This window comes from Cyphellophora attinorum (assembly GCF_001299255.1).
Source record: "Cyphellophora attinorum strain CBS 131958 chromosome Unknown Contig25, whole genome shotgun sequence".
Lineage (NCBI taxonomy): Eukaryota > Fungi > Ascomycota > Eurotiomycetes > Chaetothyriales > Cyphellophoraceae > Cyphellophora > Cyphellophora attinorum.
In genome coordinates this window covers 333,853-347,503 of record NW_017253253.1, presented here as the reverse complement: position 1 = coordinate 347,503, position 13,651 = coordinate 333,853, and the positions used below count along the sequence as shown (strand labels likewise).

The window sequence follows — 13,651 nt, the reverse complement described above, 5'->3', positions numbered from 1 at the left end:
TCCCTCCTGTGCATACGCCTGCGATGCGAGAGAGCAGATCTTCACAAAGATGACGACCTGCTGGCGAAAACAGGATGGCAACATTGGCAACTGGACAGGCCTCGGGCTGGTCCCGTGTGCCGAGCCAGCGAACAACAACGATGTGGTCGAATGCTGCGGTACAGATTCGCAATGCCTTGGAAGTGGAATATGCTACACGCCAGAGTTAAACACAGATGGAGGCCAGAGCCAGTTCTACATGGCCGGGTGCTCCAGCGAGACATACGCCGATACAGACGCGTGCAAGGACATGTGCAGTATGTGTTTTACAACCTTGGATCACCGCACGAACCTTGGACTAAAATGTGGCAGCCCAATTCGCTCGCTCAGACGTGGTCTATCGCTCCAGCGATGAACTGTGGCACTGCTGCGGTGTAGGTGCAGACGGACGCGCAACATGCAGCACTCCCACCGACAACACCTTCAACGCAGCGGAGCCCGAGGCCTTGTTAGCGGCATATTCCAGCTCTTTGACAGCATCCACGTCGTCCTCCACGATCGCTACCTCATCCTCCACAACAACGTCGTCGGCAACAGCCACTGCTACACCCAGTACATCACCGACTGCCGCTCCATCAAACAACAGCTCATCCCTCGGCACGGGCGCCATCGCAGGCATCGCAGTCGGTGCTGGCGTCGCTCTACTCGCAGGTCTCCTGTTCTGGTACACACGAAGACGCATGTCTGCGTCTCGGAAAGAGCACACCGGCTTGGATGGATTCTTTCAGGTCCCCCAGACGTCGCCTGGCACCTCACCAGTGGCTAGTCCCGCTCCGCCCTACGAGAAGAACCCCGGTGCTGAAGTTGGCACCGACTATCCTCGACAGGAACTGCCGGCTGCTAAGCCGAGGCAGGAGCTGTCTACTGGGAATCTGGAGGAACGGAGGTTTGAGATGGCAGGCTAAAATATTGACATCCATCGACTTTACGATATCTGGTCGTGAAGCCAGTCTGCGAGATCGCCGTAGGCCGAATGTTCGTTTCAAGAAGCCAACCTACTTCAGCCAGACATCCATCAAACTCTCAGGACCCGCTCTTCGAGAACGCACACGTCCCACCAATGGATCGTTCAGGGCAGCCTGAGCGTATGGCGGAGGGCCAGGTCGAGGTCCCGAACATAAAGGTCACGCCGGCGGCCAACCGCCGGACATACGACGCTTCTGACGTACTGAACTGGAGTCAACTGACACAGACTCGGTGTTCACCCCACGACGCACATGGGATCATGTCCACGAGGAAAGCTGGAGTCAAAGGAGGGAGAGTGCCGGAAAAGTTTCGCCGGCCTCGTGAACAGAGCAGGGGAAAGAGATCCAGGGTAAGGGCTCCGAAGAGGGTAGAAGCAATGCTTCTCGGAAAATCCACAGAGAAAGACTCTTAGAGGGTATCGGAGAGTGAAGCAGCAGCAGTCGTGCACTTGACGCAGCAGGATTATGGAAGCAAATGGGGAGCATCACAGCACCTAAACCGAGATCAAAAGAGGCATGTACCCTTTCCAATCAGGAAGTCCCAGGGTTTATCAAGATCGGGTGGTTGTGACCGCCACAAAATCGCCAAGTTCTGAGTTTTGGGGTGCACGCAGAGGTGTGCAGAGGTACATTTGTAAAAGGCACTCAGACAGACGAAATCAAGTAAATCCCGAGAGTTGCGCAATCTGCCAGGAAATTGCGCTGATACAGATAGATATTGCTAGATGAGCATTTGCAACAATGTACTCAAGTACTCTGACGACGACTTATACCATCGCCTTCTTGTTGAGTGTTCACACCCTCTTCTCAGCACCAACCTCACCCACAGTCTCGACCTCTTCGCCCTTCTCCCCCAAACCACCAACCTTGCCACTGTTATACCTGTCGTCCTCATCCGCAACCGTGATCTCAGCCTGCTTCCTTCCCCACACGCCAATCTTCCACCACTTCAATGTGAACAAGTAGTCCATCTGCTCCAAGCTCAAGCCGGCTGTCTCTGGGATGAACCACCATGCCCAGAAGAGACCCATCAGGGTGATCGCCGTAAAGAGCCAGAATGTGCCTGCTGGGGAGAGACCGCCATCTGAGGTTGGGAGCAGCATTTGCGGCACGGCGCGGGAGTTGCCGTACTGGTTGACGAAGTGGAAGCACATGACCATTGACGAAGAGATGGCGCGGATGCGGAGCGGGTAGATCTCGGCATTGAGGAGGTATTGAATTGAGTTCCACCCTGGTTGAATGTTAGCACTGATGAAGTCAGATTAAGTGGAGGAGGCACATACCCATAGCCCAGCCGAAGCCCGAGATGTAGATCATGACGATTGCGCCTGTGGAGGCGTGCTTTTGTGCTGGTGTGAACTCGGTGTCCTCGTCAATGTTGGGAACCGCGGTGAGGAAAGCAGCGACGTAGGCCATCGAGATAGCCTGTAGAATGATGCCGATTGAGAGAGATCGCTTGCGGCCAATAACGTCAACCAGGAAGAGGGCGCACATGATCGAGGCGACGAACTTGACGACACCGAAGATGGCAGTAGCGAACAGCTTCTCGTTCTGACCCTTTGTGCCGAGCAAAGCGAACATGTCGGGAGCGTAGATGGTGATGGATTGCGCGCCGGACCATTGCGAAAGGAGCTGGGAGCCGAGACCGAGGTAGATGCGGTAAAAGTTGTTGGGTTGGAGGAACATCTCGCGGAGCAGGCCGCCGAAGCCCTGGCCCATAGTGGCTTCCTGCTCTTCAGCGAGCGAACGCTTGATCTCGTGAATCTCGTGCACGATGTATGGATCAGTCTCAGGGAGACCGCGAATACGAGTGAGATTCTGGATGGCGTGCTCCATTTTGCCCTTCTTGATTAGATAGCGGGGAGATTCCTTGTTAAAGAATGATAGGACAAAGATGATGCCGGCGAACATAAGATGGATTGAGGTGGGAACGAGCCAGGAGGTTTGAGTCTTCTTGTCGATGTGGAGAGAAGAGCCCCAGCTGGCGAAGTAGGCTAACATGATACCAATGTAGACTGAGCCAGCAAAGACGCATGTTGCCAGGCCTCGAACAGATTTTGGTGCAATCTCGCTGATGTAGACGGGAGCGACGACCTGCGGATCTCGTTAGCATTGTCTCGTGAGAGTATTCCCAAATATTGCTTACAGTTGTTTGTCCGATGCCGAGACCAGCGATGAAGCGACCAGCATAGACAGCGCCCAGATTGCCATTGTTCGCCATGAAGATCGCAATACCCAAGACCCACAGAGAGCAAAGCACCCGCGTGGCCCACAAGCGACCAAGTCGATCTGCGGTCAAGAACGCCAGCAGCGCACCACCAACAGACCCGATCTGCACCATAGCACTGACGTTACCCTTGACATTAGCCAGAGCAACATCGTCCAGTTCGTCGAAACCGAGCAGATGTTTGAAGTTCGTGCTGTTGAATGTGCCGGAAATGAGACCCTCGTCGATGCCACGGGCAGCGCCCATAATGCCGAAGGAGAAGACGGCGAACCATAGCTTCCAGTTGATGACTTCTCGAGGATCGTCACCAAGCTGCATCTTGAAGATGTTGACGGGCTTCTTTGGACCTCCACCCATATTGGCGGGTGTCGAAGTATGAGTTGCTTGAAAAAAGATGTTGGTAAAAGGTCTGAGGCTTGAGTGCTTGGAGTGGTAAGCAACACACAAGCTCTTCTTGGTCTGCTTGAGACTGGCGAGTTAAGAATCCCAAGCGAGGGTGGTCACAAGGACATCTCTTATATATCTTGGCCTGCGTAACGTGGTAGCAGTGCCCCTCGTGTCGCGAGGCGTCGGTCGGCGTGTGAACTCCATGGTCGGTGGCTGCTGCACGTCGGGCACCCTATTTCCTCCGCGAAAACAAGAGGTGATGCACCGCTCTATGGCCGCTTCTGCTTGGCAAACGCGGGCGGGGAGCGAATGGAAGCAGAGGCCAAGACACTGTTCTCGTAAATTGATGAGGCTACTGCGAGGGTGACGGTCGATGGTATGGGGTCGGCGAATCGGGTACGCCGCAAGCTGGCATGAGCGACGGTGATAGACGGCGTGGCTGCCGGAGATGGGATGGAGGCTAGAAGGCATTGTAACGTTAAGGTTGGGCAAGGCAAAACCTTTCGTGGGACAGCATGGGGTCTCCAAGGAACCTGGCAGTTAGGTGGAGGTGTTGAGAACTGGAATCGTAAGTTGTAGGCGGGATGGAATCCGTCATTGGCGGCAGCAGCATGGACAGAACCGCCTAAGACATTTCCACCCACCAGGACCAAAGATTTCCTTCCAGATCTGATTGATGGGTGAAGGCCGGCCACGAGAATTTCCCGTTCAGACGGTCCAGATGGAATTGGTTCGCACAGAGTTCATGCAACCACGGAGTTTCTTGCTTACCTATCTTTGCCATCTGTCGGAGAAAGATTCAACCCTAGACATGCACGCACGGCGTTCATGGTGGCTGAGCTCGAATTCTGTTCTGGTTATCGTAATGTCGCGGCCGACAAGGCTTGACTCCAGCGTAGGTGCTCGCCACGAAAGTACGAAACTCGAATGCTCTTGACATCTAGATCTCCTCCACGATGGTGGTGATGGTGCTGTTGTCAAAACGTGTTTCAGCGAAAAGGTCAATTCCAAGGCTGACAGCCCAGAATTGCTTGTCAAAAGCTTTGGTTCTGGGCATCACTGGGCGCCCAGATCTGTAGGTAAGCGACTGAAGCTTTAGGGATGAGCCGAGGCAGGTGCGAACCATAGGTCAAATGAAGCCATTACGGCCATCATGAGAAGGAGTAACAATGAGACTCCAATGTCGTGGTAGACGTGTTCATGCTTTTGAGTCATATCATATGTGTATATATACCAGGGGCTACAGGCTCGGCCATGTTCCGATAGCACTAACTCCAGTCACGGTCTGCAAAGCACCGGCAGCTTCATGAGAGCCGACCGGACAACTTCCGCCTACAATTTGCTCTTGACACCCACTACCTTCATCAGTGCCCTGCCGTTGCTCAACACCACCTTGCTGCCGACCTTAGTCTGGAACCTGACCTCCTCCCACCCATCCTTGACATTGCCCGTCTTCCACATCTCCACCACGACCTTGTCACCCGGCTTTACGGGCGCCGCAAATCTGGCCTGGAACTCCTTGATGTTTCCGGCCTCGCTGCCCCCCAGATGCTTCAGCAGTAGGTGAGCGGATACGTTCCAGGATGCTAGACCGTGCATGATGGCGCCGCCGAAGCCCATCTTCTTGCCTGGCTCGGGATCGGCGTGGAGCGGGTTGTAGTCGCCATTCAATCTGTACCTCCGTTAGCTCGCATCCGCGCGAGCCCGCGATTGTTCTACTCACCGGTACAAATGCGCACTATCCTCAGTCCACTGATGCTCCGCCACAGCGTCCGGCGACGATTCCCTACCCTTCGGTGGTGGGAAGTTCTCCGTCGCAGGACCCTTCGGCCCACCCCAACCGCCCTGTCCGACAAAGAACCCGCTGCCGACTGCTCTTGTGTAGACCTCACCGGTCTCCTTATCAACGATCGTTTGCTCTGTCTCAACCACGGTGCCGGGCTTACCCTTGTCGTAGACGCCCAGTACTTTTGAGCGCAGCTCGAATTTGCGGCCCTCGGACGTAGGCGGGAGTGGCTTGAGGAATTGCATGAGGCGTTGGCCATCGAGCACGCGGCGGGAGTCGAATTTGGGCACGCCGGGGATAGGGATGGCGGCTTGGGCGGCGTAGAAGTCGATTACTTCTTGAGATGTTTTCTTGAATGCTAGATCGGCGGTCAGTCTGGGCTCTAAGCGTTTGAGGTGGGACGGAAAGCCGTACGGAGAAGGATAGGGTATGTTGGGAAGACTGCGAATTTTGGGCTGAGCTCCTGTGCTGTGTCAACATTGCTGCCGTATCTTAACAGGCCAGCCATACGTAGACGAAGTGTAGCTCGTCGGCTGACGTGCAGCCGATCGAGACAGCGAAAAGCAAGACATCTCGCTTGAGCCACGACACCTCGACGGGCGGGTACTCGAAGCCGGCGCCTGGTCCAGACATTATGTATATATTTTATTCACAAGGCAACACTTGACAGTGAGCTGGGATAGGGACGAAGAGAAGAGCACATCGCGAACTGGTATTCAATGTGAGTTTGACACCATGCGGGGACCGAGAAGCCTCGGTTGTTCCTGAATGGAGACAGCCCGCCTGAGATATCTAATCAGAACTCTTCCCTTCGTGGACATCGAAGAGACTTGCTCTTTCAGTGACGGGAAGAGCAACATTCCTCGTCGCTAGTACTCTGCTTTTTGCTGACGTCCGTGAATAACACCATTAGCAAGATCAGCTTCAACTCGTCCGGGGTATCTATCAGGTTTTGGACGAGGAGCGATATCGTAACGTCTGTATCATCATCTCGGGTCGTAATCGTCAAATGGCTTGCTGCGCCGTAAGTGAGATGTGTGGCTCGATGCATGCGAGGTGTTGTCCAACGCCAGAAAATGCTATTGCAAATGAGTGAAGCCTTGGCTTCGCAAGAGTGCGATAATCAACACCTGCGTGGGTTAGAGACTGTGTTCGAATTCTGCAGTATGGACAACTCACATTTTGTATTCGCACGAACCAGACGCATACCTGGTCGAGTCGCCGGTCTCCAGCTCATAATCAATCTTGATGTCGAGGTCGCGCTTGTTCTTATCATTTGGCTTATTCGACAGGAAACCACGAACGGTCTCGCCTTCTTCAACGGTGAGCACCTCCCGCAGGTAGAAGACGGTCTGTTTCCAGTGAGTGTATTTGGTATGAGGGCCTGTTGAGAACCTAATAGGCTTGTGGCAAGCCGTGAAGTCGATATCGAACCACGCAATCATGGCATGAATGAAGTCATTCCGCTGACATCGCAGCTGGAAACCTTCTGAGAATGCCAAATCCTTGGTGGTCACTGTGTTTAGATCAATGACGAACACTGGGCAAGGATCCGTCACAAGGGCTTTCATCTCGACGGTGTCGACAAGAGGTTCGCTTAGCGCGCTCTCCTTCATGGGTGAGTAGTCGAATCCATAGACATTATCCCAGACTGGTCTTGTTAGCATACATCCTCGGACCATGTGTATCTCACTCACAGCCAATCTTGTCATCCTTGTACTCGCCATCCTCGATCGCAGCCATGTAAATTGTCGCTCGATCTGGGAAAATCTTGCCGCCTTCGCGCAGGTAGCGGTCTCGTGCATATAGCACAGTATCGAGCATAGACTCATAGAGCAGGAAATAGCCCATCCACTCTGAGATGATGATGTCGACTTTGCCGTCTGGTATGACATGCTGTGGCAGCTCCACTTCCTCCATCTTGCCCTGCAATAACGTGACCTTGCTCGTGAGCCCGTTGCGCTCGACGATCTCTTTGGCTTTGTTGATGATGCTCGACATATCGACTCCGATGACGTGTTTCGCACCAGCCCTTGCGGCGAACCTGAAAGATTGATCAGCAGAGCACGTGCGGTGGCTTGCTCGCACCTACATGCTCAGAATTCCAGTACCGCAGCCAACGTCCAGGACTACCTTGTCCTTGAAGAGGTGCTTGTTCTGGTATATTGAGTCCCGGTATGATCGGGTCCGCACTTCATCCTTCAGCATCTCCTCGTGAATGCCATGGTGGTCGTAGCTGGTGAAGTATCGAACTTCTGAGTGCTCCATGCCAGACATGCGCTCTTCGGTGGTCATGCCGGCCATTTCGGCCACTGTGTGCTTTGCGCCGTTCATGCTGGGCTGCGATCGGTCTCTTCCAGCACTCAAAGGAGGAGGACCTGTGTAAACGTGATCGGTCTGCTCGGGTTTTGCGTCCTAAACAGCACGAGTGAAATGTTCGAAAATCCACCAAACAGTGTCACAAAAGTTTGCCCGGACTTCAGCCGACATGGGTTTAAGTGTTGATTGTCATTCTACCGAGATAATTCTTGTGGGTGATAGCAATGCATTCGGTAGCCAGAATTCAGGGTGTACTTAGGCGAGCATACGGGCAGCGAGAAATTTTCCAAGGGCTGAATCGATGTCCCGGCGCGACTGTTTGAAAATCCTTGGCGTGCTCGACTTCAGTCAGACGGTTGCTCTGTCTTTTCATTAATGCTCAATATCGACTGCTTTGCGTTCCTTCTCTCATCTTGCCAATTGCATGCTTCGCTCCTCATTCATGGCTCTATGCCATCATCGAGGCTCTCAAAAAGACGTAGCCCTTTTCACCCGAATGAGCATAGCTTATATGATGCCATGAACGCGATGAGCCATCGTGCGACCGACAAGCACTTACGCTGCAAACCTGGCTCCTTGTACACCACAAAAGATGCAATGTCCTTTTTGACCCGCGTATCTACAGTATGCTTTGCAGCTTCCTTCGCACAACGTCATCGTGGTACACAGTTTCGATGCCGAGGACTGATCCAACCCAGCCACAGCCCTCCTGTTCTGAACTAATGCGCGTAGCCAAATGGTGTCGACAAGCCGAAAAAGTCTTTCCAATGAGGAAAATCTTCTCGACCTTCCCTCGCATCTCCTCTCAAGCAGCGTCCCTCACGTCGCGGAGCTAACCTTGCCACAGGCGTCCAGCTCGCCACTCATGGGGCCAGAATACGACATATGGAAACTACTACGCCTTAAGTCCGCCTAGCGAGCAAGGCATCCTGCCCGCGCTAAGAGCCAAACAAGATATACAGAGCGCCAAGGTACGAGGCAGGAATATTTAGGAACGCGCCAGACCTCCTTCAACTCCAGCATGAGCTGCATGACTAAAGCTGCCTCGACCACAAATAACATACAGCAACAATGCCCTCACAGAAGACCCGCGAAGCTCTAGGAGACTGGTCCATCCTCCTGGACCCGGACCAGAACATCGACCGCCGCACATGCACACGCCAAGTCCCCATGGAGGTGCTCTCCCTCGGCGCACCACGGACAGGCACACTGTCGATGGCGAGCGCCTTCAAGATCCTCGGCATGCCATCCTACCACTTCGCCAGCATCGTTGTCAATTCACGAGACGCCGACATGTGGCTGGAAGCAATGGACGCCAAGTACAACCCTTCAACGAATCGCACAGCGTTCACCAGACGCGACTTCGACCAGCTCCTCGGCCATGTCTCTGCAACCACAGATGTGCCCTCAATCCTGTTCTGGCGCGAGCTTGTGGAGGCATACCCCGAAGCCAAAGTCGTGCTCGTGGAGCGCGATGAGGCGAAATGGTTGAACAGCATCCAGGTTCTGCTTGAGGGAGTTCTCAACCCGGTGGGAAGATATGTGCTGCGCTTCACCGATCCTGGGCGGACAGGCAGGATTTTGAATTGCGGGCTCGCATGGACGAGTAACTGGATGGGAGTGCCGCAGAGCGAGAGCACAGTCGCGAAGCTGATGGGTAAGGATAAGGCGAATGCTAGGGCGACGTATCGCAGGCACTATGCGGATATACGTGCGACGGTGCCGCCAGAGCGTTTGCTCAATTACAAGCTTGGCAGCGGATGGAAGCCGTTATGTGAGTTTCTTGGGAAGGATATACCGCCTGATGATGTGCCGTTCCCGCATCTGAACGATGCGAAAACGCTGGAGGCGGGGTTCGAGGTGTTGATATTGGGTGGCTTGAAGAAGTCGTTGGTGAACATTGGCCTCATTGTCGGAGTGTTGGCGGTGGGTTGGCAGTGCCTGAAGATCTTGGTCCGGTAGGCATGGTGGTGAAACCGACATCTACTGAGAGCTACCGTGAGGTTTTTATATACATCCGACTCGCAGCGGCGCAAGGCCCCAAGCTTCCCACGTTCGCTCGAGGATGCCTCACGCAAGATTCGCTCGCTGGATCGATACTGGTTCGATTCTTGTGAAGGGATAGTGCTATGATCTCGTGACTGTTTCTGGGTAGTAGCATAGTACGCCGAGGGCTGCGTCATTCGATCGAACGGGACTCGAGCCCCACAAGCTCGCCCTCGAACTTTGCCCCTCGACAAGTTCCCTCCCAGGAAAAAAAAGAGCAAAAAGCAACTTGCAAGATGAGCATTTAACTCATATACGTTGGACGTACTGGGGACTTCGAGAATGTTAGTCAACGTATAGCCAATGATGACTGATGATGCTCACTTGAACCCAGGACCTTTCACAGACTCGAACCGATCAACAGGTGAGACACCCGAGTCAGTCTTGCAAAGCGAAAATCATACCACTAGACCATGCCTGTTGCACACGTTAGAAGGGAGCTACTAAAGAGGTTTTCAGGAAGACGTACGCCCGAAGCAGTTTTTGTGTGCTGATTTGGAGCTCGATCAAGAGCACCCAAATATCTAAAGTATGACTTGCTCGAGGCGTAGCGAGCGTGGGATTTCGTCTTTCGATCGGTCCACGACGCCCCATACATGTAGGTGGGCCAATCGCACCCTTGGTTGTGGCCCCGGCTAGCCCACAGTGCCAGATCTAGAAATCTTGACACCGAACTACGTATCCTCTTCACACCTTCACTGAAATGATAGTAATGAGTGATGAATTAGGTCTATTCGCCTAAAAGATTGCCGATGAGGGAGGACATGATTGTAGGTATGTAGGCTCTGGTCTAGCTTGCTTGTCGACGCTGTCCTTGTCTTCAACCTCGGCCGCGCCATGTGTTGACTTCGACGGCAGTACCGAACCAGCTCCGTTGCCGGGTCACGTCGACTGTTTGCTCCATACGTAGCGTCACTAGACAGCTATGCGGAAGCCCTACAGGCGCAGGATTCAGTCAACGGCTCTCTCAGAGCACGAACGACCCTTCGCTGCTATCAGACATCTCTCCCTCTCCCTCGGCCACTAGCTTGCATCGTACGTTGTCTCGGTCCATGCGATCTTTAGCGCGCTCAACTGCTTTCTTCTTGACCATTCCCTGCTTGTGCCAGCCAAACGACCAACCGCGCTCAGCTGCTGACTTCTTAACCACTCCCTGCTTGTGCCAGCCGGACGATCCACTGTTCTGAGCATCGCGGCAGCTCTGTACTTCTTCCTCGATGGTTTCGATACCCGTGGACATCTTCGCGCTTCTCCTGCTAGGTCCTAGAGGTAAACAATCGTCAGAAGAATGCGCGAATGACCCAGCCGCTTCAACGTACCGACAAGTCACGCTTCCACATGACGTCTTCTCCGGTCCGCTCTGCAGTTTGAAGCTCTTCGGCCAACTTCAAGGCTTCGTGCGGATATTTGAGCTTATCGGCGTGGTCTTCGATCGGGCAGACTCTGGGAAGGGTAAGATTGATCACAGCCCTGGTGTACAGCGTGGCATCAGGTCTGCCTCGAAGGTAGAAGCAAATGTTCAAGCATTCCTGGAGTTTTCCTTGCTGAGCGAGCTCGTTGGCGTACTCGAGACGCGACAAGTAGTGGAGTTGAAGGTTGTTAATCATGTTGGTGGGAAGCTGGTCTCGATCGTACGCGTTCAAGTGCTTTGGGACATTCGGGAGGTAATAATCGAACGCGATGAGGGTTGCAGAGTGAGTTATTGCTATGAATTCCGCAGAAACCGCGTAAGAAAGCCGTTGTGCTGTCTCTTGGCGCTGTTTGGAGATGTCAGGCCATGCTGAGGTCGAGAAGACGCCTGTGTGATAGGCCGTGGACTTTTGCAGCCATCAAATAATCGACCCGTGTGTTGCTTGCAGATCAAGGTCTACCTCGACCACGTGGCCTACCGACATCAGGCCGTCCCGGACCCGGTCCTGGTTTCGGCGGACTACCAGGTGGCTTTATTGGACCACCAGCACCACCGCCTGGCGGTCTCACAGGGCCTCCCGGACCACCAGCTGGCGGTGGTCTCACTGGTCCTCCCGGACCTGCCTTTGGCCTACACAAGTTCAATCTCGCTACTGCCGGGTCATGGTCGCTAATCTGGTCGTCCCTGCTAACCCATGTATTCACATGCACATGCTCATACGCAAGTTCCTTCTTCCCTCTGGCAACCTTCGGACTGATGTACATATGATCCAGCTCCTGGCAGTTCATATCAAACAGGTAACTATACCTCTCCGTCTCCTCAACTCCAAGCACATCCTCGATATCGTCCAAACCTGAGATCTCAACAAATTGCGTGAGCGGCTCCACGAAAGCAAACTCATTGAAGTCACCCGCCGTGATGATGCTAGCTTCAGAATCCTCGGCAAGGATCTCTGCGATGAAGCTGGCGGTGAGATTCGCCTGCGCCAGGCGATTCTCCACACCACCGTTCACGGGGGGACGGGGATCGCCATGGAGGGACGATGACCCACCCTTGGATGCGAAATGCACGTTCACCGTGTAGAAAGTGCTGTTGCTCCCGTCGAGGATATCCCACTGCGCGACGAGGGGTTTGCGGCTTGCAGTCCATGCTGGGTCCAGAGGTGCGATGCGGCAGGGGTTGAGGTTCAGTGTGCCGTTGTAGGCGCAGGCCTCGGTGGATGAGCCTGGGTTGGGCTTATGTAGAGCGACGATGGAGGGGTTGTAGAGGTACGCGACGCGAATGTTCCCGCCTGGAGCACCTCCGTCGGCGTTGTTGACAGGAACAATTTCCGTGAAGGCGTAGCTTGTGGATGGGGACAGGGCGCTGATAGCGGCAGAGAGTGTGGTCAGAGTCTCATTGGCAGAAACGATGCCGTTGTTGGTCTCGCCTGAGTCGTCTTGGATTTCTTGCAGAAACACGACGTCTGGCGTTTTGAGGTAATCCACGATATGGGCGGCGATGGCCGGCAGGTGAGCTGACGACGGTGAAAGGTTTTCGACATTGTACTGGCCAAGTGTAATGGCGGAGCATCGGCCGGTAGAGCTATAGCCGATGGGATCTGGCAGTGCTGGTTCCTGAGATCCAATGACCTGAATGGCCGTCGTTGGCAAGACTCGGTAGAACCCGAATGCTTGATACACGACTCCAGTGATGTCCTCCAGACTGTCACCTAGCTTGGTTCCGTCCGGATTACTGCTTCCGTCCAGAGGTGTACCAATCAGGATGGCTTCAGGATTGGCATCACCATCGGTCATGGTCAAGCCACCGCGATCGTTCGAGCCTGTCTTAGGCCAACTTCCGACCACCCACGTGTCGCCGAAATTGTTGGGCTTTGCCACAGCGACAGGCGACTTGATGGTAACAAGCTCGCCTAGCAGCGATTCCATGAAGTCCATGCCATATTCAGCCGGCTCGAGAGTCGGATTTGCTACTGTTACAAGACTGCGATTGTTGGGTAATCCAAAGATATCGCCGTCATCTAGAGCAGAGAACTGCCCTGTTGGCGGCAGCAAATTTCCTGCCCCGATCACCAATGGTGTCACAGCAGTCGAGTTGCCGATGACCCGGATGTTAGTCGGGTTTGTGATCTCGTTCAAGGGAACGTAATTAGACGAGCGATACTCCGTGTAGCGGCCACTGAACGACACAGCATTGCCCACAGTCACACTAGAGTTCCGACTGAACACGTATATCGAGTCCGATGTTGAGCGGTCATTGTCCGGCGTGGTTGATCGAACCCAGAAGCCATCGGCGTTACGAGCTGTGACCACACCAGAGACATTCGCGACACTACGACCGTTGTAGGGTGAGATGAATCGGTCACTGTTGATTTCTGGGATGGTCTGGGAAACAGACGAGGCAGTGAAGAGGATGGCGCATACTCGCGCAATTGTAGCGAACGACTTCATAACGAATGAATGGTGGTACAC

At 54.0% G+C, this 13,651-nt stretch overlaps 5 protein-coding genes across 5 annotated transcripts; 2 read left to right on the top strand and 3 right to left on the bottom strand.

Annotated features, from left to right (window-relative positions):
• Positions 1 to 49: 49 nt before the first annotated feature.
• Positions 50 to 944, top strand: AB675_1561 (uncharacterized protein; the record flags this gene model as incomplete). The annotated part of the gene is made up of 2 exons (XM_018141461.1): positions 50 to 296; positions 352 to 944. 2 exons carry the CDS (start codon positions 50 to 52, stop codon positions 942 to 944), a joined length of 840 nt encoding a protein of 279 aa, XP_017997237.1.
• An 854-nt stretch (positions 945 to 1,798) lies between these two features.
• Positions 1,799 to 3,588, bottom strand: AB675_1560 (putative quinate permease; the record flags this gene model as incomplete). The annotated part of the gene is made up of 3 exons (XM_018141460.1): positions 1,799 to 2,235; positions 2,288 to 3,098; positions 3,151 to 3,588. The coding sequence occupies 3 exons, from the start codon at positions 3,586 to 3,588 to the stop codon at positions 1,799 to 1,801; spliced, it is 1,686 nt and encodes a 561-aa protein (XP_017997258.1).
• A 1,362-nt stretch (positions 3,589 to 4,950) lies between these two features.
• On the bottom strand, positions 4,951 to 6,037 carry AB675_1559 (Peroxisomal hydratase-dehydrogenase-epimerase; the record flags this gene model as incomplete). The annotated part of the gene is made up of 4 exons (XM_018141458.1): positions 4,951 to 5,290; positions 5,342 to 5,762; positions 5,819 to 5,867; positions 5,915 to 6,037. 4 exons carry the CDS (start codon positions 6,035 to 6,037, stop codon positions 4,951 to 4,953), a joined length of 933 nt encoding a protein of 310 aa, XP_017997250.1.
• Positions 6,038 to 8,794: 2,757 nt separating this feature from the next.
• On the top strand, positions 8,795 to 9,685 carry AB675_1557 (uncharacterized protein; the record flags this gene model as incomplete). Its single annotated transcript, XM_018141457.1, has 1 exon — positions 8,795 to 9,685. One exon carries the CDS (start codon positions 8,795 to 8,797, stop codon positions 9,683 to 9,685), a length of 891 nt encoding a protein of 296 aa, XP_017997215.1.
• Positions 9,686 to 10,736: 1,051 nt separating this feature from the next.
• Positions 10,737 to 13,630, bottom strand: AB675_1556 (uncharacterized protein; the record flags this gene model as incomplete). The annotated part of the gene is made up of 3 exons (XM_018141456.1): positions 10,737 to 11,022; positions 11,093 to 11,526; positions 11,663 to 13,630. The coding sequence occupies 3 exons, from the start codon at positions 13,628 to 13,630 to the stop codon at positions 10,737 to 10,739; spliced, it is 2,688 nt and encodes an 895-aa protein (XP_017997189.1).
• Positions 13,631 to 13,651: the final 21 nt, after the last annotated feature.